This window comes from Labrus mixtus, chromosome 24, assembly GCF_963584025.1.
Source record: "Labrus mixtus chromosome 24, fLabMix1.1, whole genome shotgun sequence".
In the NCBI taxonomy this organism is placed as follows: domain Eukaryota; kingdom Metazoa; phylum Chordata; class Actinopteri; order Labriformes; family Labridae; genus Labrus; species Labrus mixtus.
The window spans coordinates 5,223,775-5,248,798 of record NC_083635.1 but is presented as its reverse complement, the minus strand read 5'-3'; the positions used below and the strand labels follow the sequence as shown (position 1 = coordinate 5,248,798).

Genomic DNA, 25,024 nt, shown 5'->3' with positions numbered 1-25,024 from the left:
ACGCGTATGTGTATGTGGAAACAGCTTATCAGAGTCACAGTGAACAGGATGTGGTTTCTACAGTGCATGGACCTATCCAAATTGATGTACCTCAGTGTCCAGGCGCGCTGCTGGACAAGTAAACACACTGATTAAATAACGTGATAGCATAGGAAGCGGAGCATTACGCTGTTTAAGAATCTCAGAAAGGCTACTTTTCTCATAATGATTCCCGTTCTTGTGATAAAGAAAAGAGCTAATGCTGGTTTGGTCACAGCAGACGCATGCAGTTGTTAATAATGGGATAAACTGGGAGAACAATGAGAAGTCATTTCTTGCATTAGGAGGTTTTTTTTTAAGCGGGCATACGAGGAAAACAATTAAACAAAAGCATTCGAACAGCTGCGACTAATTACTACTTCTACTTTTGAAAAGCTTTCGGATTATTTTTCAATTAACTGATGAATGATTTTGCTCTGAACATGTCTAAGAATACTGAGATGCCTTGTATAAGATATTAGAATAGTATAGATTATTTGTTTTACTTGTCCAAATGATTCATTGGCAAATACACATTTAAAGGATACTTAGTGATGTACAAAAGGCAAACTATAAAACAAAGTAACGCCTGAAGCCATCGAGGCACAGCAAAGATATGAAATCATGTTGAAGGGGTGACATGCATTATCCAGTGTCAGTCAGGGCAGAAGCCTCTCTTTCACTGGGAACATCGGTTAAGATATGAATAACAATTAGATCAAATATTGAATAACAGAAATGCATGACTAAACAGCCAAATTACATGTTATCTAGTTACTGTGGGATAATCATCTGATAATCAATCCTGTCTTGAAGGGAAACAGCCAAGTGCAGCATTCATGCAGTAAAACTTTGGCGGTGTGGCTATCCAGTGTCCATAAAATATGATTTCCTATCATCTAGTGGTCATTAGAAGTATTGCAGAAATCAAAATCACAGCCACTATCTGGTCAAACTAGCTGCTTTGCTTCCTGTATATTTCATATCGTATTTCCCCATCCTTCTAATTTTATTAATCTAATCATTAATTTTATAAGAAAGTCCAAAAAAACGATATTATTTCCACTCTTTGAGAAACTTCATCGTCTGTTTGTGTTTTCTTCAACAGATACCTCCAGAAGCATTACGCCGACCAGGACCCACAAGAATCCCCAAACCGAAGGGCTACAGCTCCCAGAAAGGGACAAACAGCACGGCAGCAAACGTGGGACTGCAGAACAAGAGTCAGACTAATCAAACCACAGGCCAGCCTACAGCGCAAAACAACAACAACCCACATCTGATGAACCGCAGACTGTGATCATATATGACCTCTGTCATTTTCTCTACTTTAAGTCAAAGCTGTTATAAAAATGTTGGGGCAGAAGGTGGAAACAGCCTCGTAGTTCCCTTGGATTTAAATAATAATAACTCTGCAAAGGAGAAATAACAGGAGAACTGAAACTCTGAAGTTTGTACGTCTTTTCCCTGATTTAACTTAAGAACAGAACTCTTCTGATCATTTGTGGTGCTGAAAACTGCAAAGTGCAACATGTTAATGTGTCAATATAAACGTGAACTCATCGTATCGTTTGTAAATAAATGTGCAGAACATTTGAGAAAATAGATTATTTAATATTTACAGTGATGCTGTTGAAGATGTCACTGACTGAAACTGAAGGGTTAAACTAGAAGTTACTTTATGTTGTTGAGAGAAAATGAATGTTTATTAGTTTTGAGATTGTATTAATTCATCTGTTAGAACAAACTATGGTTTATTTATTTTTAGGGATATTTTGAATCAAGTGGCAATAATGTACATAAGCGTAAAAGTGATGTGACGTGTAAAGCAGCTACTTGATAGTGATCATCTTTAAATGTGTTATTTGTGTCTCTTTTCGTTATCAATAAAGACTTTTTTATACCTGACAATTGTTTCCCTGACAGATCATTAAACAAATATTATGAAGTGATTATCATAGTTAGAAAGCATTGCCATGTTTCACTTTTTATGACAAGTTGAAAATGCAACAATTGTTATTTCTGTGCAGAGAATTTTGGTTGAGGTATTTAAGACACTTTGAGTGAGTGAGCAATGCCTAGAGAATCAAAAAGTTTAGAAACCGTGTAAAACCTGAAGATCACCACAACGCAGGTTGTTGAGTAGTGTAGTGAAGTAAGTCGTACCTGCCTGAGGAAGCAGGAAGTACATGATGTCAAAGTGACAACATAACTCACAAATATTGCTCATATAAGAAATTAAAATGTTCCTAAATGTTGAGTTGCAAAGTAGTCATTGTGATCAAAGGATTGTGTCCAGAATTACTGAAGTGAGATACTCAAAGCTCCGTTTAAACTGAGCTCGAATGGAACAAGAGCCATTACTCGCCTTCTGAGATTTCCCCTGTTTAAGAAAAAAAAAAAAAATATATATATGTAACAACTTTGTGTCCAGTGGTGACCAAACCTTGTCTTGTCCTGCGGGCGATGTCGTCATGATGGTGTCATTGATGTCCTTTCAGAGCTGACTTTATGGATGAACGCAGCACAGACAGAAAGTGCTCTCTCTCTTCTTCTCTTCCTGTGGCACAAACCCACGAACGACAGGGACCCTCCAGGACAAAGGCATGACTCACATCTACAGAGGAACACATTAACAGTCCTGGAACTTAAAAAAATATATTTAACAACTTTAATGATCATTTGCTGAAAAAAGAACTGGAAATAATCGCTACATTAGAACTCACAACGTGTGTGTGTGATCTCTCTGACTCGCAGACTGCACAGAGCCACTGAGGCCAGGAAAGTGTGTGTGCTCTGGTGAGCCAATGAGAACGGTGTGTGATGAACGTTTCTTCGCGTCAACACCAATGCATCATTAAAGAGGAAGAGGCCCACATCAGAGACATGCTCGTAGGTCCTGATCATGCACACAGACAAAAAAGAAGCACAACAAAAGTTTGAAAGCTCAGCAATGATGTCATTCCAATATTCAGTACTTGTATCTTTTGTTGTTATTTTTAATATACGCTCAAATCTTTAAGTAAATAATGCATTGTAAAAAAATAAATACTCTGGATATAGAACTTTACCTGAGAGAGTCTGGAATCTGTTCACCAGGACTCCTGAGCAAAGCAGCATCCTGGGTCGTTATCAGCTGCCTGTTTCCTTCATTGAGGTTCTTCATGGCACAAAGAAAACACATGACATTCATGATTACATAGTTCAACATTTAAGTATTCTGGTGTGTTCTGAGTGTGAGACAGAAAAGATGTTGTGTTTTTACCGGGCAGCCCTGGATCGTCTGCTGCGTTTCTTCCATCAGCTTGTTTCTCTCCGAGTTACGCTTCAACTTAAACAGACAGAAACATTCATGCATTAATTGCATCAATTACATATATTAAACAGTTTACATTTTCAAATATAGCACGAAGTACAGAGTCATTGCCCTGTGACTACCTTCTGTATAAATTCCCTGAATCGTAACATGGAGTTGAGGGCGGAGGAGAGGTGTTTGTGGTCAGGATGCCCAGGCGGTGAGTGTACGGACAGAGCCTGAAGTAGAGTCACGTACTCCTGGATTCTCCACACAGGACACAGCAGCAGCTCCTGCAGGCTTCACAAAAACATGAAAACATGCAATCAAGTACAGAGAATATTGGTCGGATGTGGATATTTATTTAACCAAAAGAAAAAAAAATGTGTCGTTACCTCAGCATGTGTGCTGCAAGCGTTCTGTCTGCTCTCTTCAGGAAAGCCCTGAATGGAGGCTTTGTCTCCCTGCACTGTTACACAAACACAACATCTGTTTACATGAAGTACACAATACGCTTTTTGTCTGAACTACACACGCAGTTGGAAAAATATACAAAATAACCTTTTGTTAAATAATTAAAGTTGAAAAGAAAAAGACTGCTGTCTATCCTAATAAAACCAGACTAAAAACAAGGTTCAGATAGAGGCTAGTTAAGCATGTTAGCGTTAAGAATTTCATTCAGTGACTTTACCTTGTCAATTGTGCAGAGGGCAGTGGTGTAGTTGTTGAGGTAGTTGGTGTAGACTTTCAGTTTTGAGCACAATTTGACCAACACGTCTCCTACACACTGCTCTGCACCCCACTGCTGCAGCCTGGCTCCTAAATCCATCTGAAACTCCCTGAAGCAAACACACACTCACACTAAGGTAAGTTATCTACACACAGAGGAAACAAGACAGTGTCACTAAGATACTTGTGTGATGATGCGTACTTGCTGAGCTCCAGTATGTGTGCGACTGGGCTGAGGACGATGTGGATGTCGGTGAAGCTGAGAATGGCTCTGTTGGAGTTGAGAGCTGCTGTCAGAGGCTCCTTGTAGACCTTCAGCACAAAAGCAGAACAGGTTGACTTCATATTCTTATGCTTTTATTTCAACATGGAATTGTTTGGCTACGTTGTAACCTTGGTTCTCTGAGTGAAGAGACTATCTCTCCACACAGTTACATATGGAATATGTACGGGGACTGACCCACTGGGGTAGTTGACGTGGATCCTTCTTTAAGACACAACACCGCATGGCCCATGCGCGGGTAAAACAGACCCAGTAAGAGTCTCACAGAGTAGATGGGCTTCTTAGATTGACAGTCCACAAATGATCAAGTTGAAAAATGGAAGAAGTACCTTCAGCACTGCGCCCAGTCTCCCCAGGTAAACACACTCGCTGTGGTGCAACTCTCTGGCAACTGTACCTCTCCAGTCTAATGCCATCTACAGACAAAATGAACAAAACAAACTGAGGATGATGCATACTCCTTGTACTAGGCCTGGGTGGACAGGTACAAAGCACACACACACACACACACACCTCTTGTAGCTCAGATATTGAGCTGAGGCCTCTCTGTGAGCTCCACTTTTCCTCTCCACTACGCTCTTCTCTCTCCTTCTCCTCACTCCATCTTGTCAAGAAGAGGACAAGAAACTCCACAGGTTTGGTCTAGAGATGTAAGAGCAGAAATAAAACACACCCACTTGATTTGAAACTAATGACATTTGCACACAGAAGACAATGTGAAACTGTAAGTGTTTGTTAGAAACTTCTCGACAGTAATCCCACCTCTTCTTGTCTTGTGAGAGCAACGAGCCCCTCAGTCAGAGCCTCCTTCAGCTCTTTGGACACACACAGATCCTCCAGGCAGATCTCCTCCCACAGAAAATGACCTATAAACACATCATCATACTCAGGAAGTTTACAGGACACAGAGAATGCAGGCTTCTGTTTAAACCTGCCACTGGTCCAGCTGTGTGTATCTGCTGCAAATCTACATGTGTGTGAAACCCACCCAGAGCGCGGCCCCTGGCCTGCAGGCTGGCCCGCTGTAGCTGTGGCCCCAGGCGGCCCCTCAGCTCCCCCAGAGCCTCCTCCATCCACTGAGCCTGTCTGCACCAGCCCTGCAGGACGCTCTCACACACATAGAGCAGAGCGGGGCCGGCTGGCTGCTCCTTGGAGAATCTGGTGCACACACTGCTGTCAGACCACTCACTGAGGACTGGAAAAGGGAAACAAAAATATTTGACTTACAGTAAGTCTTTAACCAATGATTCACAGTGATTTTAGGAAAATTTTGCTGTAATTGACTCATGAGTTCTGAAGTAACGGACATTTTGGCGCAATCAGTGACTTTAAACTTTGACCACCGAAATCTAAAACATATAATGACCCCAGCAACAGCTGTCATTTTATAGAATTGACCATTTCATTGTTTTGAAGAAACAATTTCCTAAACTTGAAATTGAAAATACTTCAGGTGTAGAACAATGGCAGGAAGATATTCTGTCTGCATCAGAAGTATCATAATACAGCTCTTATAAATTAGTATTGATTAAAATGTAAACAGTGAGGTTGATATAAAAAAAAGAGCTTTCAAGAAAAGCACTTTAAATAAATAGATAAATATTAGCAAAAATGCTGTGTATCTTAAGAACAATCTGAAGGATTGTAAATCTAAATATTTAGAGATAGTCAATAAATCCCGATCAGATCAGGCCCCTGATAACTTAGATATCTTTTAGGTGTAAGTAAAAATCTAAGGAGGAACACACCATATTCTACATATTCTCTTTTTTTTTAAATTATTATTTCAGATTGATTAAATCTTTTGAATGAGTGACTCACTGTTCTGGAAATTTCCAGTGGCAAGACCCATAGGTGCCCGAACCTCCAAACCCGTCAGAGTAGACAGAGCCTGCATGAGAGCCAAACCTGACGCTGAGGAAGAGAGACAGGGACGATGATGAGACAAATAAACAACAACAGAGGTTCAGATTCCAGAGACGTGTATGTCCGTTACTTCAGTGTCTTCCTACCAGATGCAGCCAGTGGAGAGAAGATATCAATCCCTCCTCCTTCTTCTGTTAATGCAACCCAGCCAGACAGTTTTTCCCAGAATTCTCTGTGGTCAGGGGTCAGAAGAGTCGCCTGTGACAGGCTACAACCTGAAGTATCAAAGGTGACATCAAAGACAATCAGCTAAGTAGAAAAAAATCCCTCACAGGTTTAAACGCCTTTCTTTGTTTCCATTTTTCAAAGTATTTAAAACTCTTAATTGTCTACTAAAACACGATCCTACAAAGATACCAAACAGACAAAAAGGATGGCTGTGGTGAAGTCAATAAATCTTCATGCAGCTGATTTATATTGTAGAAACTTTACAAGGTACTTTTTTTGTTTTTTTGACATTCAAAATTGTTTAAATTGTTTTAAAAGTTGACTTGAAAAATGAGTGAAAAAGCTCACTGATCTTCAGTGTCCAAAACGTAATGTGAAATGACTGTGAGATTTATGATCATAATAAACAGAGGTACTTTTATATTAAAAATGAGCCATGTAAAAATGGAACAGGATCATCACACTTCCAAAACTGATGAAAATCTTATAATATATAATAATCTATGTACAAGCAAAGAGGAGGCGGCCATGGCCCGCACCAAATGTCATTATTATGAATTTGGAAATAAAACAAGTAAACTCCTAGCTTGGCAAATAAAGAAAGAGAATGCTGATAAATTCATACACTCAATATTAACAGACGATGGTAGGCAACTGAATGACTCCACGGCCATAAATACAGAATTCAAGCAATTTTACAATAATCTTTATAAAACAGAAAATACCAAAGACAATGTAGCAGCTTAAAGATTCCTGAACGGAATACCTTTGCCAAAATTAAAAGATGACGATAGAAAACAGCTGGATGCTGATGTCTCGGAGAGGGAGGTTCTCCAAGCTATTAACTCCCTACAGAATAATAAAGCCCCCGGACCAGACGGCTTCCCAATAGAATATCTTAAAGCATTTTCAGGGAAATTACTGACTCCTCTTACAAACATGATTAAAGAAGCTCTAGATAAAAATTACCAGACTCATTGGAAAAAGCAACCATCATACTGCTCCCAAAACCAGGCAAGGACAAACAGAAATGTGACTCGTACAGACCCCTCAGTCTCTTAAATGCAGATTATAAGGTCTTATCAAAGCTAATCGCTTGCAGACTGGAGAGTGTAATACCTAAAATAATTCACCCTGATCAAACAGGGTTTGTCAAAAACAGACATGGAGCTGACAATGTACGGCGACTGCTCCCCCTAGTGGATGCAGTCCAAAAAAATGGTGAGCAAATGCTAATAATATCTATGGATGCAAACAAAGCATTTGATAGGATTGAACCAAGTTTTCTTCTCCGGACACTTGAGGCTATGGAATTTGGAGAGAAATGTATTAAATATATTAGAACACTCTTTAGAGCTCCAAAAGCCAACATTTTGACAAATTATGTTCTCTCTAGCAGTATCTCCTTATCCAGAGGATGCAGGCAAGGCTGCCCCAGCTCACTTTTACTTTTTGCACTAGCAATTGAACCATTAGCAATTGCAGTTCGATCCAACCTCTCCATAACAGGCTTCAAATTCGGTCATAATGAACACAAATTATCACTTTACGCTGATGATCTTTTGCTGTATATAACTGAACCATACACGTCATTACCCCCATTATTACAATGCCTTAAGGAGTACAGTGCAGCCTCTGGCTACAAATTAAATTATACTAAAAGTGAGATTCTCCCATTAAATATACAAGACAGAAACATCAGATATCTCACTAACCCACTAAAATGGAGCACTAATGGGTTCAAGTACCTGGGTATACAGTGGGTACGGAAAGTATTCAGACCCCTTTACATTTTTCACTCATTGTTTCATTGCAGCCATTTGCTAAAATCAAAAAAGTTCATTTTATTTCTCATTAATGTACACTCAGCACCCCATCTTGACAGAAAAAAACAGAAATGTAGAAATTTTTGCAAATTTATTAAAAAAGAAAAACTGAAATATCACATGGTCATAAGTATTCAGACCCTTTGCTGTGACACTCATATTTAACTCACATGCTGTCCATTTCTTCTGATCCTCCTTGAGATGGTTCTGCTCCTTCATTGGAGTCCAGCTGTGTTTAATTAAACTGATTGGACTTGATTAGGAAAGGCACACACCTGTCTATATAAGACCTTACAGCTCGACATTTTGCCTTCTTTAGAGCAGGATGGTCATAAAAGTGCAACTCTTCCAAGACCAACTCAAAGTTAATCACCCGGATTAAGCCAAATGTGAATATGTGTGGACACAAGTACACGTAGATAAATGAAAGAAAATAGAGAGCCATACTGGGGAGAAGGGTGGGATATGGGAGGACGGGTGGGGAGATTTGTTTCAGTTTATTTTTTTGTTTGTTTGTTTTTGTTCGTTTATGTTTGTTATTGTTTTATTATTGTTTTTTTATTGTTATAATAATAGCAATTGTTACAATTAGATATATTACAAGTGAATAGACACTGGATTTGTGTGTTCTCTCTCTTATTTCTTTCTCAATCATTACTTTGCATACATACTATTATTGTAATTATTGTTACAACAATTATTGATGCTGTATTATTATTAGTATAGTTGTAATATACTTATATTATAACTATATAGAATTGCCTAATTGATATAGGGGTGTATTGGAAGTACACTTGCTAAATCTATTTAAGTATATACATCTAGATTTTCTCTGGTTAATCATGTATTATTATTATTATTTTTTATTTATTTATATGTTTTTGTGTCTGTTTGAAACACACCACAAAATGTTCATGTTGACAGTGGATTTGCTTGTAAAGTTTTATGTTTTCCTAATAAACAAATCTTAAAAAAAAATAATAATAATGAGCCATGTAATGGTTTCAGCAGATGTCATTTTGCTGAGATAAACTTCTTACACTGCAGGCTCCACTTACACCGGATCTGACTCTGGCAGTGTTTTCACACATAAAGATACACAGGATTATTGATTCTCACCTTCAAGCAGATGGATTTCCTCCGCTCCTCCAGGAGCGAGTAGTCCCAGCCTCTGAACTCTCTTTCCAGAAATGGCCCTCTCGGCCTGGGTTAACAGCGCTGAGAGAGTCCCTCTATGGTCGTACAGAACCACGATCACTCCAGCCGTCACACCGCTCAGCAGCAGCTACATGGAGCGAGAGAGAGGAAAAGAGCAGACAGAGAAATATTAATGTTCATCTTCCCACTGAGACTTTTTTCATTTTACACTCAGTATTGTGTTTTACCCCCTACTGGCTTGTACCAAGTATATGGCTGTTTAAATCTTTATTTTACCTCATAGGCTGGAATTCGGTTGGACATCAGCAGCAAGAGAGGGGGAGCAGGACGATGGATTGGAGTGGCTGCTTGTAGCACTGCAGGTTTACAGGTGAAGGAGGACAGCGCTCCATTTGCTGTGTTCACTCTCTCACTGAAAAAACACACCACGGCTAGTAGAGTTAGGTAAGAAAGTCGATACAATACGATACATGTCTTTAGCTAGAAATGGCAGCTGAGTAGCTTAGCATAAAGGCAGGAAGTAGAGGGGAAGACTTAAGTTAAATCAAATCTGCACACATTGACTCCATTTGAATACAGTAGCACTTGAATTCAAAGACTTGTCAGTTTCATGTTTTTCATATAAGAACACAAACATTCACATTTACAAACAGCTATGCAATGAAAGATGTCACACTGTGCTATTTCTTTGGCCTGATGCAGTGTCTTATGTTGTCTGGAAACCTCAGGTTGACATAGGTGTTCTGTTTATATTATGAGGTTGTCATGAAAAGTAAATGAAAAGACTTTCATTCAGTTCTTTAGCCCTCTTTATAAATAATACAATGAACAAGTGTATCGGAGAAGATGTCTGTTAAGCTCAAAGTAAGACAAATTGATGTCAGGTAGAAATGGGGGAGCCAGCATGATGGGACAGGACTGTATGTGTAAAAGACAGTTGCTGTTTTCATGCGTCTTTTGTTCTATGAATGCGGGCACGCTGTGCAAAATCACAATCGCTTTGTTGCATAATCTCTGTCTAAAGACTTCACCATTCTAGTTAAAATAGGGTTGGTAAAAACCAACACCCATGACATATCATGAGCTTCACTGAAAATGTCAAAAGAGACAGAGTTATTATAAAGAATATTGAGTGATGTTTCATTTTAAAAACTGTACTTTAAAGAACATGCAACTGATTTAGTGTGGGCAGGTGAAAATAAAGACAATCACCTGCTAGGATTGGAGGCCTGGACTCTCTCCAAGCTTTGAGATGCAAATACATGTCGTCCACCTTCGAGGCTAAGACTGGGAGACCCAACAAGAGTTTGAGGCCATGAAAGGGAGGGCCAGGACCTGGATGTCATACCAGGGCTGGACCTCCCTGTTTGGGTTCTTCCACCTCTGGCTCCTTCAGGGTTTGCGTTGCTGCCCCACACTCTCCTGGTTCTTATAGATTCTCCTGCAAAAATTACAGATTTAAGCACGGTAATGACTCCGCTTAGGAGGTCGCAGCACCACGTTAAATGAAACAATTCTTTATTTAACCTCATAAGGAAGAATTAAATGAATCGCATTAAACATTTACAATGTGAGGTGTGTGAGCAGATTTACAACCAATCACACACACCTCTGAGATGACAACAGTAAAAAAAAACCTCATGATGACTTATCCCTTTGAATAAAAAGTTTAAAAATCAATAAGGTAGTCCAGCGTCCTCCTGTTCTTTCACTCACTTTTCTCCTCTTGCAGTTTGCCTCTGATCATCTGCCTGATCCTCCTCTCCTTCCTTCTCTCTTCAGCCTCCTCTGTGCTTTGTTGGTTCAGGGTCCCATACTGCTCAGCTGCTTCCCGAGGAGTAAGCCAGTCCAGAGTGGAGACGCAGGAAACGTAGTGAGTCTTCCATGCTCCAAATTCTTTTTCTGCAGGTGTGTAGGGGAGAAACCAGCCTCTCTTGATGCAGCGGTCGGCCCAGAGACAATCCTGGGTAAAAGAAAGACAAGAGGGGAAGGTAGACACTCTTTAGAATCACTTGTTGTATCCTCTCTTTACTGTATCTTAAAAACTAAGAACATTCAAGCCTCTCTCCTCTGTCCTCTCACCTGTTCAGCAAGGACCCTCCATTGCCAGCTGACTTGTGCGGCAGAGCAGAGGTCACGAGGGGACAGAAATGACATCACATACAGGGACAGAAAGCGTGGCAGCACCGCTGTGAAGTCCACTTGAGTCACAGGAACAGTCTCAATCAGCAAATCCCGACAATACCTGCTCAGGTTGTAAGATATGAATTAAACACGACACCAAACAAAGAAGTGACACAATATTTCATCATTTTAAAATAAAACAGTCTGAACAGGAAGAAAGAGTCCTCACTTGAGCTGTGTCTTTGAGCAGCGTGTTAGCAGAGAGTACAACAGCTGTTTCCTCTGTCTGTCAGTCCACAGATCAAACCAATGCAACAAAAGGTTCCTCCTCTCCTCAAATAACTGGAATCAAATGGAAAAGGTCACTGAACAACTTTATAGTTTATTATGAATGAAGGAAGGCTCTGCTCATTGCATACCGGCAAACATACTGACTTTCATGCAGGAGAGGCATGACTACATCGAGGGCTACATGTGAGGTTGTGAGAGCACTACTCTCTGTAGGTAGAGTTAAGGAGAGTTTCCTGCCTTTATAAGGACAGGTGTGGGCAAACAGTTACTCTTTGCCTGAAACCTGGTAGATGTGTTGTAGGACTGCTTAGTGTGTGTGCAGGTAAGGAAGATTTGTGGTAAAACACTGGTTGTGTGTTTTGATCACTAATCAAATGAGGTTTCTTGTATATTCAGATGTAGTTAAGCTGTGTCCTGATATAAATATAAAATCTCAAATACTGTTTTTATGGGATATTCAAATGCATTAAAATGACATCTATTGTACGCAAGTCTGGTGCCATCTAGTGGTCATTAACAAAATGTATTTAACGTCCCTTAAAGGTTTGTTTGATACTTTAAAAGATCTGGATTTTCTTTCTTTTCCTGACCTGGACGTTGCTGGTCCTGTTGTTCAGGGGGGTCCAGGTGCTAAAGCAGGTTTCAGACCGCTGCCTGTGGACCTGCTGTGGCTCATAGTCCGTCCCACCAAGCTGCCACCGCTTCACCGAGTGAGGGGTTGACTTCAGGCTCGACTCCATGGTCTCACACAGAAATAAAGACTTGAAGAAGACTCGTCTCCTCCTGTTTAAAATCCAGAATACTATCAGGTTAAGCTTGCTAACGTTGGTCTGCCACTGAGCTGCTCTGCCACTGAGCTGCTCTGCTCCCTGCTCTGTCACCTTAGAGACGCATCAACAAGGGATGTGCACATTCCTCCACACAGCTCATGAATAAGTAACATGGACTCCAGTCTATAAACAAGTCACAAAAAGAAGGTTGTCAACACAAATAGAAGACACTAGTGTCGTCAAGTAAAAATAGGGGGATTCATTTAGAAAATGATTAAGTTAAAGGAACACCAATTGTATTTAAGCATGATGAGACTAAATTCCAATGAAGTAGTCGCTGATACTCCCCCCAAAAAAATCTTTATTAAATACACACCCACATGGAAAAAAAACAAAACAACACATTTAATTATTTTCTGTTAGGAGTGTTACCACGACGACCAAACACACTCATCATCCATACCGCATTTTCACTTTGAGGTAAAGAAAAATAAAAGCTTAATCTTGTAGGACTCTAGCCTTAACTTGTGTTCACCAGTGTACGACAAAGCCTCAACATGATGCATGCACTGGGTTGACTTGTTATGCAGATGATAAAAATTACATAACAGAGCGAGAGCACGTAGCACAGATTAGCGAGTTCATTCTGGCTTGAACTCTGATTTTGCAACACAAATCCCTAACTCTCTTCCATTTTATTTTAGTACTTTTTCTACGAATGACTATTTTTACATTTAAAAATATAATACAAGATTAAAAAACAGTGACCAAGGAATTCAGACAATACATTTATTATATCAATAAAAATAAAATCACCAAACAGCAAAAACACTTACAAATACCCCCATCCCCCAAAAACCCAACACACAGTTATAACAAGTGATAAAATACAGTAAGGATTTACAATCAAAGCAGCATCATCAGATGATTATATATTATCTTTAAAAACACAATCTGGACTCTAAAATCAACATGGTCTTTATAAATTGATTAAAAATTAAGAACCAATAAGGCAAAAATGAGTAAATTAAAAAGTTAAGGCATGGTTGTGATGTCAACTTCTGGATTCTTTTTCTTTCTCCCACGCAGTAGTGATAATGTGCAGAGTACATGTTGCATGGAAACGTGCAAAAAGATGAAACACTGAGCAACATGTTGGAGGCCTCTCACATGGAGCAGGACATCATTCACAGAGACTACGAACATGGATCTCATTCAGAATGTAACTTTGCGTGAGATGATGAATGCATAGGAGACATCAGGATTGTAGTCTCAGATCAAATCTAATCTTTTTACGCTGAGAAACAATTCTACTCCTGTCTTGATATTTTGATCATTGTAGCTCCAAGTCTTTAGTTTGTGAGGTTACAGACATTGATCGACCTGTGATAACAGATATGACAAAGTGCAAAGAAGGAGCTTAAATATGCATTTATAACTTTGGTTAGCAATGTACTGCAAATCTAAGCTGTTTGGAAAGGAGTCAGCTGACTAAAACCTTATGACCAGTGATAAAACACTGTGTATTGTACTGAAGGTCAAATCTCAATGATTTGATGTTGCCCTCTATAAATAACTCTGATTTACATGAGACAACATCTGGTTATTCACATTTGATTAAAGCTATTTCTACTCAAAATTAATCACTGTGTAACATAATGCTTTCAGTGCATACCTGTTTGGGACATCTTACATTACATCCCTCCCCCTGCATGTACAGGGTACGCTGGTGAATACATGTGCAGCCAATTCTGCCACAATACTTAAGAGATATAGTGCGTCAAGCCCACTTCAACTCCACCTTACTCATTGCAGCTCCTCTAGGTGGAATAAATAAAACATTCAGGTGAGATGGGGTGGGGAAGCGGAAGGAAATTCACATGCTGGCAGTCCTCGGGATGTCCTGGGAGTCAGCAAGGTTTAGTTTCTGACTGGAGAAGTACAAGGGTCAAGGAAAAGAATCCAAACAAAAATCTGACATTTTAAACCAAAACAATGCCTAAAAGACAGGCTACATGAAATAAAAGTGATTTAACATTCACTTAAAGCCTTTGGGGGAAAAAAAGAGTCTCAGACTTGTGTAATGATCAAAAGGATACATAGATGAACTCAGCTCCTCAAGCTGTGGAGAAAAAACATAGTTTAAATTCAAACCTCAGTGACAGTAAGGCATGACTTTATCCTGTTCCTCATGTATCAGGTAGCTCTAAGTCTTTAATAGTTTCAAACTAAGAAAGAGAATTAGCAGCTTAACCCTTGCTGGGATGTGGAGCAATTACACCACACAATTACCAGCTTAATCCAGGATGTCACAAAATAGATGGGATGTAACAGATTTGTGGATTTTAAGACTATCAGCAAAAATGTGGATCTGTCTGCTAATATAGCATGAACTTTGACATTTTGGTGAAAATATATTTGTCATTCAAATGATGCGATAACAGTCTCACATTCGTAAGTAATTTGTCCATGTTGGTGTCGCAGGCCACCTTCCTCTGGTCCTCGGGCATTTCATCTACCTCTCCATAGAGGTCAAAGTGCAAACGGGCCAGCTTCTCCTGCATCTCTCTCACATGCTCCATCTGGCCAATGGAGCACTCATTACCTGACAACGTAGAAAAGTACAACAGATTTACAGAGGGCACCAGCTGATGTTGATATATTTACCTTTATTCTTTTTGACCATAAAACGTCTTATAGTTGCTATATTTATGAAATGTAAGAAAATGTGAACTGTGTTTTTTTTATCTTAACACACGTAGGAAAATATGTGCTGTAATTGAAAGTGCTTTTTGAAGTCCAAATTACCAAATGCTTGTAGTTTCCCTGAGTGGAAGTCATTGAGGAGACTGAGCAGGCCATTCTCCATCTCCTGTACATCTGAAACATCAGTCAGAAAGGAGTGTTGGATGGTCGGAGCTGTCTGACCCAGGTTCTGAGTAGCTTTGCCAGCCTGCTGATTCCTCAGTTTATCTCTAAGACCCCTAAAAAAGAGACAAAAACAAAGAGGCACAAAAAGTTAGAAAGTAGTTGCCAGTAGAATCAGAATCAGCTTTATTGGCCAGGTATGCTTACACACACAAGGATTTTAACTTTGGTGAACTGTGCTCTCTTTGTACATAGGGATAACATTAAGTATCAACAACACACGCAAAATAAGCAAAGACTAACATGTACAAGACTAAATAAGATAATAGTGCAGTGGTGAGTAGTGCAAAAGATGCTGAAGTAACATGATAATAATAAAAAAAAAAAGTATAAAAAGTAATTGTGACAGATGGGTTAATTTACATGAGTTTTACAGTATTAACATGAGTTTTCCATCAGATATCGTGGGGTACAAATATGGAATTCCAAAAAGACACGTTAACAGCTCTTCGTCTACAGAGATTTTTAAAAGGAAACTGTCTTCAAATTTAATCTATGAGGTCAAACTTTTGCATATATAAAATATATTTCTTTTTTCTTTCATCAACTCACTCATTCACTCCATTTTTAATAGATGAATGCCTGTTTCATTTAGCTGATAAGAGGATTAACATTCTCAGTCTTTCTATTGCATGCATGTGTCTAAGTGTGTGTGTGTATGAATACGTGTAGAGGTTACTGTATATGTGTTTATATTGAAATTGTGTAAATGGATTTGTTTAGTTGTTTTATTTGTCTCTTAAGAGGTGAGGTTCCTTGTATAAGCCTGGTGGCTTCTTGACCTCTCCTGACACACCTTTTATGTTTTTGTTAATCCTATTTTGATGTATTCTTGTGTGTGCTAATAAATGAATAATAATAAAAAATAACATTAAAGGTGTGCATAGATTGATAATTTAGATTAAATAATATACATGTATGTAGGTAGTAGAAACAAAACTATGATTGATGGGTGGACAGATAGAAAGATAGACACAGACATGTATATTCATATCCAGAATTTATCTTAACATGACTTATAAAGTCTAAATAAATAAATGAAATAAAGTCAACCTAAAATAAAAAGCTAGAGTTTATAACTGAATGTAAACACTTTGCTGGACTGCAGAGGTGTGTCACTGACTTGATAATAATCATAGTTGTGTGGCTCCTACCTTCTGCTCTTGTTCTTCTGGCTGGAGGTATGGCTGTAGCCGACGTGTCGTCCCCCGGAGGAACTGCCTGTTTTCCGGCCAGATCCAGCAGTCGGAGCCGCTGTGTTGGTGGTGGACTTGGGGCTCTTTCTCTTTAGCTTTCGCTCCTCCATAGCTTCATGTTACGTTGTTAAAATGGTACAACACGACGAGCTGACACCAAGGGACTGCGGATAAAAACCGTGACTGTATGCCAAACCCTAGAGCTGAAAAAAAATACTCACTGTCTGCAATGAACGTGGATCGTGACCAAGATTACGTTAGCTTAGCAGTTAGCTGGTCTGCTAATCTTCAGACTGCAGCGTCCGGTTATGTTTAAAACCACAAATAAAAGCTGGTGAATACATAAAATCACGACTCCTTCTGAGCTAACCGCATGTCGTGTGTGGTGCTGACAGATAGTCCACAAGACGCAAACACTTGTTGAAACTTTTGTAAATGCGTACGCACCTCTCTAGCCCCGTAAACTCTGAAAACTTCCTGTTTAGGTGGGACTCACGCTCCGGCCTCACTACAGTGTTGTCAGATCTCGCGAGAGTAGCCAGGCTGCAGACTTACAGTCTTTCTTATTTTTGCATTGCATAAGCAACCGTCAACAATACATTGTAACTTGCCTTTTGCATTTATTATTCATTTTTGTGCAGAATAAACCCCAAGATGTTGCACGTTTGAGGCTATTTAGTGTGTCAAAATTTCTCCTGGGATAATTTAAACTTTAAAAACGTTTCCTAACAAACTACATAGACAAAGAAGATTTTAATAAGATGATGTTTTACTCTAACACTTTCCATTTCTGACATGCCCAAGGACAATAATTGTACGCTCTGCTGCTCATGTATGGCGAGAAAACAAAAATAATATCATATTCATGAAGTCTACTGAAAGATGTCATTAATTATACCCCAGAAACCCCCAGTCAATTAGAACTACAGTTTAACTCTAAATAAGTGAAACAAAACCAACCGGCCAGCAAAAAACAAGTCATAAACAAATGAATGACTGAAAATAAATTAAAGTTTAAATCAAGTTGCTTATAAGGAACATGCCAAGTAACCATATCATTGAAAAAGGGAGAGGAACAGGAGGGGTTCATGCACCAAAACACCAAGTCAAATGTCTTGTAAGTGTAAATGTAATTGGCAAAAAAACCCATTTCTGATTCTGAGATGTAGTTACAGACAATGACCACAAGGTGGAGATAAGTGAACATCCAATAATGATGTCCTTCTCTTGCTCTGACTAATAATTAAGTATTAATCACACATTGTTCAGTTTAATTAACAGAGTGTGCCCTCACAAACACAAACTATATTCAAAATTCTGATTAACTCAGTTTCCCAAAACACCATTCAAGCCTTAACTAGAGTTTAACACAAATGAGCAGTAAAGTCTGATTGTTTGAGGGTCATTAGGTGATGCTTTTTTCAGTCACACTCTTAAAACAGGTGCACACATAGCTGACTGAGTTCACTTTTACTCACATTGCAGAAAAATGCTCAGTTTTTAGTGTTTGTAAGTGAACATCTGCACATTACTACTGCAGATTAAGACAGACAGACAGACAGACAGACAGACAGACAGACAGACAGACAGGCAGGCAGACAGACATGTTGATGTTACACTCATTATTGCATAAAATAAGGTAAAGACCTTAAATAAAGGTTCCTTCATTCAGGATGCTTTTTCTGCTGGTGTGAGGAATTGCCTTCTTTTCCATTCCACTGCGATTGTTCTATTTATTTGAAATAAGTAGTTCCCATACTGTATGTGTCGTCCTTGTTCTTTGCCATTTGAAGAGGGCAGATAATCATTAGAAATTTGACATCTTAAACCAATCAGGCTTTAGCAATATTTGAATCTAAAGTTACTGAGAGTCGTTGTGTTTTCAGCTTTTACTACCAACTTACTCTTCTCATGCCACAACCACAACCACACACTCCCAATAAGCTGAGATATGGCTGTTTGAATGCTTAAAAATCATTAAAAAGAAGAAGTGGCTGTTTCACATTTTAATTGTAATTGTTTATGATTGAGTTGTAAATATTTTATTTTGAAGTGAATTTAGAGACAGAAAAACATTTGGCTCTCAAAGATCAGGGACTTGTACAATCACCACATGTACAATGCACACTAACATAAATTGTAGATGGAAATAGAGAACAAGTCTTTCTATTATTAAGGTCTTTTTTTTGTTTTAATATTCAAATGTATACCTTGCATAGCCTAATTGAGATTTTTTCACAACTCTGAATCCCCTCCATTGTTTGGTCCAGTCTGTTGCTCTTCGTATTTCAGAATGATCGGTGTGGGAGGTAAAACTATTTGAACGCCATAAATCATTCTAGTGCAGTACCCTGACTAAATAAAATTCTTATTGTGGAAAAAATAATCAAAAAAAGTTCCAAAGTTTTAGTAAAACTGACCTGCTGTGAAAAAAAAGGACTCATCATTTCCACTTTCTCTTCCCTCTCTCCTCCCGTTTTCCTCTCCAAGCTCATGTGTGTGAGAGTGTGTTGTTCTGCGTGATGGTGTCTGAGTGAGGTGAACCAGGATAAAATGTTACAGATGAACACATTTAGACCGTTACTTCCACACAGCCATTAACTTCCACACACAAATACACACACACACACACACGTATCTCTCATCTGTAATTGCTGTGTAGGTGCTGTTTGGAGAGCGAGCTGCTCGTTACAGCCTGTTCATTCTTTCCTCGTACGCACTGCTGCCTCGAATTATGCATCAGATTCTAACAGAATGACACACCTGATGCAGTGCTAATTGTAAGTTACCTGCCTGTTTAATGTGGCTTTACTCCAGCTTCATTTCACTATCTCAGATCAATAAATAAGTGAAACACAAGCTGTGAGCTCTTCTATTGTTCCTTTTCATGCATGTGTGTTTGAAGCTGTGGTGAAAAGGAGGCTCATGGGACAGTTGTAAACTGTGTGTGTGTGTGTGTGTGTGTGTGTGTGGGAGCAGGCCTAAGGGGAATTAAGGTTAAGCAGAGAGAAATACCAGTACAAGTGTGTGCGATTTCAGCAGCTGTGACCCTGAAGAAGACGTGTTTATGCCTACATCTACTCCTAACACACAACTGTGCGAGTGTTTACTAATCAAAATGACCAAATCTAGATTTGTGTCTTTCTCCGTGAACAAACATGTTGTTGTGTGGACGCCAGGCGCCTTGACTTGTATTTGTCCTCCATACAAGGACAAGGAGAGAAGGACACAAGAGACTGGCAGAGGTAAAAGGGGGATATAGGCAACACAAGACAATATATTTGTATTAATATCACTGCAACATGTCCAAGGACATTTCAGGTAGATACTGTAAACACAGCTGTGGCGAGCAGTGAAGAGTATAAAGCAGCGAAACTCGCTCAACAGGAATCCCATCATCACTCCGCCGCGTAGTGCCAGTAAATGTTGCAGACTTTTACCTGCAGCGTGCACACATCGGCTCACCCAAGATTTACACAGATCTTTTACAAGAATGCTGGCAAAAAAAAAATTGGGAACTTTGCCTTCACAGGGACGATGTCTGAAAAATGTCAGGATTGCAGTGCATGTGTGAAAGCGGCTTAGTGATCGGTTTGGTGATGTGTTTTTGCTTTCATGTCTAGTATGTTTAAGGCTGAAACAAAGCTGCAACTGCAAGATTTTTTGGGTTGCATAAGCTGATGACAAAAAGCCCTCAAAAATAATAAATACAAAGTAAAAAAAAAAAAATTAGGTAATGCAGGCACATTGAGTTTGCAATGACACTGAACATTTGTATCAGTTCCTCATTCATTCCTGTTGTATAAACCTCTTTTGTTGCTCTACAATTCTTTCTAACTCCTCTTTAACTTCCGTCTCCCTCTCATCATTTCCCTGTCTCCTCCCCCCTCTCCCTCTCCCACTCGCCTCTTCCTGTCCTCCTCTCTCTCCACTCTGTAGAGGGTCCAAGTGACATTTGGCTGTCCTCTGCCTCGAGGGGGTCCAGGAGATGCAGACGTTTTTGGCAGGCGGGCACAGGGACGCCTAGGGGTCCTGACGGGGACTCCTGGACGGGGAAGAGAAAAAGAAAGTACACATCATAAAATGCACCCGCAGTCAGAAACACACAGTCGCTCTCGGGGCACACATGCATAAGCAAACAATCGCACAAACAGAGGAGAGCTAACATAGGCACACACTGACACATGTAAACCGTGTGCGCGCACAAACACTCACACACCTCGCAATCAAACGCGTGTAATGAAGACACAGCGGACAGTAAATGTGAGAAGGCGAGGGAAGCTGCCCCCGCGGAAAAGTCTGGAACACAAGAAGTGAACTGGGATTTAGATTTGAAAAGCGAAACTATCGAGCTTCAATGTGACCAATCTGGCTTTGTTTCCTCCTCTCCTCACTATCACAACTTGATTTATTATCCTGTTTCATAGTCTATTCAGGTCTGGGACTGATTTAAAGAAACCATTCAGATGATACAAAAAAAAGAAGACAGAAATGTATGTCGGACTTGTCAAAAAAGGTCTCTGCTACCCTGTAATACAAGGAGAACTTGTTTTTAGTATAACAAAGTATTTTGATCATTTAGCAGTTTTACATTCCTTACAAATAAGACAAAACGTTGCTTAATATTCCTGCTGTAAAACAAACAAAGCACGGCATACAAATGAAAGAATAAAAGAGGAAGTGTAAAAGGCAGTTTCTTCAGCACGGGAACAGGCATTACAAATTGAAACATAAAAACAGACCGTAACGTCTCTGATGGTCTGGTTTGCTTTTGTAGGTCAGACACAGTCACCACCTCACAGCGGCTTTACGTATTCACGTCCATACATTTGTCACAGTGGTAATCTGTTAAACTTCTGTTTGTAATTTGTTGTTTTTTTCACTGATTCAAGGGGTTCAACTCTGAATCGCTCCTACACTCTACTTCCTATTGATCACTCATCAACCACACTTTTACATTTTTGGCACTTTAATGACCCACAATGCAATTAATTCACTGACGGTTTGGTTCACTTCTTTCTGACTTCTTGTCCACATGCCTTTGTCCTTTTCAAACTTGTATTATACAACCAAACATATTGACTCAAATGATGTCACTTGAGGCAACGACTTTAATCTTCAAGGCTCATATGGTAAATGGACTTGAGCTTGTATAGCGCTTTTCTAGTCTTCTGAACAAGTGCTTTTTACACCACAGTTCACACCTACACATTCACACACTGATGGTAGAGGCTGCTATGTAGTGAGATCATCTGAAGTAACCAATACCATCATTTAAAACATGTTAATAGACATCCATGAAAATATCAAGGTTATAGAGGAACAACACGAGGATTCATTTCTGTGAAAACACTGCCAAATAGAGCCAAAGAAAGCACTAAACACAACACATCTTGATCAAATGGGAGAGATTTGTTGGTGTTACTCCTGTCACGTCCCCCTGAATCCACTCATCTGTCCTTTCTCTCCTCTCTCCTCACAGAGATAACACGCTGATCAGAGCGAGGGGGGTGGATGAGGGGGTTGGACATGCAGGGCTAATTGTGGGGTGCCCGAGCTCGTCGACGCAGCACTGCCCGCTGTTTTGGCTCGGCCGTAATTACCTGGTCGCCGCAGATGTTTCACGCCATTGTTGCAGGACCAGACAGAGGGGAAGGGATGAGAGATGGACGGAGAGATGGACCGAGGGGTGGGGGGGGGGACATAAAAAGAGGGAGGGACAGAGGGCGGGTTTTTCGCTCACAGCTGCAAACTTCTGCAAAGAAAAAAACAACAACCAGACGCTTTTACTCTCCGTCCATCTTTTTATCCATTCTTTTATTCATCTCTTTCAATCCATTATCAAAGCAACCCTTTTATATTTGCACCTTGAGTGTTGATAGGTGATAATAATTCTTTGTGTGTGTGCGTGTGTGTGCGTGTAGCCATCCCACTGAGGCAGAACAAAGTAGCGTAATAACTCAGACACTGAGCTGACCCTCTCTGCTGCTCTCAAGTACACTTAATGGAGGTGTGTGTGCATGTGTGTTGTATTTGAATATGACTGCTAGCAAAACCCGACAGTGTGTGTATATGTGTGTGTGTGTGTGTGTGTGTGTGTGTGTGTTGAAATAGCTGATCCCCTCCAGGGGTGAATTGTTATGGATGCTGTTCTGTTGAAATTACTGTTATTTATTTCCTTTAAAACAAGCTAATTGCAGCATAGCCGATTGCTGTGTCTGCCTGTGTTTGTGTAAGTGTGTGTGTGTGTGTGTGTGTGTGTGTGTGTCAATTTGTTTGCTTCCTTGTTTATTGTTTGTTTGTGTCGCACTGCAGACCCCTCCGATTTCTTTAGCATGGACACATTTTCACACAGGCGTCAAAACTCATTCTGCTGCAGCTGGCGGGCAGTAATTTGACTTTTTAGCCAAATTTTGTTTAACGCTTAACTGCTCAATAAAAGAGGAGAGCAAATTATCTGCATATAAATTGTGTGACAAACATGAGAACAGGACTTTTCTTATTTTCATGTCTTTTATATCTAAATATCTTTTTTTTATATCGAAATATCTATACCAATAAAGTGTCTTTCTCTCACCCTAATGATAAATGTGAATTAACTCCAGTTTGAGGTGCTTCAGGCTTCAAAACAAGACAAGATAAACATGTTAGTGTTTAGAACATTTCATGTTTATCTTGTTCAACATCTGAGGGCTACATATAAAGGAGCATTGAGGCTAAAAGGAGAGCTTCACAGGAGTTTCATTAAAAAAATAAAGCAAACTAAAGTATGTGAAAAAAATTGAATTTTTTTCCTTTTCTTTTTTTTTTCCAAGACAGAGCACAGCTACTGCACAGATACTATTATATACAGATTCTGTGAGTTTTAAGAACCAGGTGAGACAAAAGGTGTATAGAACTGAAATAATCCATAAATCAGCATGAAGAGAACTACTTAGAAACAGTTAGTCACACTTCGTCCCTGAAATACATCCATTGTTACATGAAAAACGGGAATGTCAAACAATGCCAAGCAGATGCAGAGTGTGTGTGAGTGTGAGAGTGTTTGAACACAGCTTGGAGAGCGAGACAGAAGAAAGTGAGTGTGTGCTGGTGTTGAGTGGGTTAAGTGTGTTAAGTGGGACATCTCAGACAGACAGGCCGTCCTCTCACAGGCCCTCCTGTCTGCCAGGCAGGTGAGCTCTTTATCTGTTTCTCTCTCTCTCACACACACACACACACACACGCTCAAAAACACACACACACACCTCTGCCAGCTCCTTCACGTCCCCCTGTGCCAGGTACGTCTACGTCCCGTCTTTGTGTGCGAATGAAAGCGCTGCAGATCTGAGGAGGAAGAAAACACACACACACACACACACGAGAGCGCTGCATTCTCACGGGGGGAAGAGGAGGGACGAGAGGAGGAGAGGGAGAAGAAGAGGTGGCCTCGCCTTCCCTCTCATCCCTCAATCCAACACTTCTTCTCCTTTCGTTCGGTTCCACTCATTCGTCAGTTCTTTTTTCCATTTTGTTGCTGTTCCATGTACTGCCGCTCTGTCTGTCTCTCTCTCTCTCTCTCTCTCTCTCTCTCTCTGCCTCCGCTCTTCTTCTCTCCTTCCTTTCTTTGCGCTCCATCCTTTTACTTTTTCCCCCATCGCACCGCTCCCTTTCTTTCCCATCCATCCTCTTCTCTTTCCTCCTCGCCTCGTTCCAGTTTCCAAGTGCTTGGATGGGAGGCTTACTGCTCCGGTCACTGCTCAGGGAGTAAAAGTAGGCTCACAAACACACTCACAAGAACACAGGCACACACTTCAACAAACAAAACGCGGCCCCTTTCTCTTGCTCCAATTTCAATTGTGTCTTGTTTGCTACCTGCATATGTCTCTACCTTCTCCAGATCCCAGAGCTTATCTGTGCACACAGCCTAGAAAGCATTATGAGAACTGGTCTGACATCATACGTATCCAAACACCAAGCACTCAGAGATAAGCCTCCCTGCTCCTATCTCAATCAGTTACTCAGGCGTCCGGGCCAAGCAAAGTTCAGCACAACAGAACCCGACTCAAGTTCAAACCAGCGGGAGGGAGGTGACTCTATTATTCTCGCATCTGCAAATTAAAAAAGTTAGAAGGAACTTGAGGAAATGTGTAAGATTCGTCACACCATGTAGAAAATACATTTCGATTAAACCATACTGACTGTATAGGGAAGTATACAGAGCCTCTGTGATGTCACCCACTGGATTCTGCACCACTGTTTTAAAGCCCTGACTCTTGCAGGGCTTTAGGCAGGGACATAGCAATAGACTTACAGTAAATAGAAATTTTATT

At 40.0% G+C, this 25,024-nt stretch overlaps 3 protein-coding genes across 4 annotated transcripts in view; 1 reads left to right on the top strand and 2 right to left on the bottom strand.

Moving 5' to 3' along the window:
- The window catches only part of filip1l (filamin A interacting protein 1-like), a 62,129-nt gene extending 60,805 nt beyond the window's left edge, over positions 1–1,324 (top strand). For both annotated transcript variants that reach the window (XM_061032323.1, XM_061032322.1), the window contains exon 6: positions 1,127–1,324. In XM_061032323.1, the coding sequence (XP_060888306.1) occupies positions 1,127–1,318 (192 nt within the window). In that variant the 3' untranslated portion in view covers positions 1,319–1,324. The remainder of the gene's footprint in view (positions 1–1,126) is intronic.
- Positions 1,325–2,078: 754 nt separating this feature from the next.
- Positions 2,079–12,661, bottom strand: LOC132959874 (epithelial cell-transforming sequence 2 oncogene-like). The gene is made up of 21 exons (XM_061033125.1): positions 12,409–12,661; positions 11,757–11,869; positions 11,486–11,648; positions 11,120–11,366; positions 10,739–10,844; positions 9,680–9,815; positions 9,365–9,530; positions 6,338–6,466; positions 6,147–6,239; positions 5,314–5,520; positions 5,088–5,191; positions 4,839–4,967; positions 4,655–4,741; positions 4,245–4,354; positions 4,005–4,152; positions 3,709–3,782; positions 3,457–3,613; positions 3,284–3,349; positions 3,090–3,178; positions 2,745–2,917; positions 2,079–2,635 (listed from the first exon to the last, which is right to left on the bottom strand). The coding sequence occupies exons 1-21, from the start codon at positions 12,556–12,558 to the stop codon at positions 2,502–2,504; spliced, it is 2,781 nt and encodes a 926-aa protein (XP_060889108.1). The 5' UTR covers positions 12,559–12,661; the 3' UTR covers positions 2,079–2,501.
- A 702-nt stretch (positions 12,662–13,363) lies between these two features.
- Positions 13,364–17,184, bottom strand: ccdc28a (coiled-coil domain containing 28A). Its single transcript, XM_061032586.1, has 5 exons — positions 16,671–17,184; positions 15,397–15,572; positions 15,039–15,193; positions 14,688–14,710; positions 13,364–14,519 (listed from the first exon to the last, which is right to left on the bottom strand). The coding sequence occupies exons 1-5, from the start codon at positions 16,820–16,822 to the stop codon at positions 14,465–14,467; spliced, it is 561 nt and encodes a 186-aa protein (XP_060888569.1). The 5' UTR covers positions 16,823–17,184; the 3' UTR covers positions 13,364–14,464.
- Positions 17,185–25,024: the final 7,840 nt, after the last annotated feature.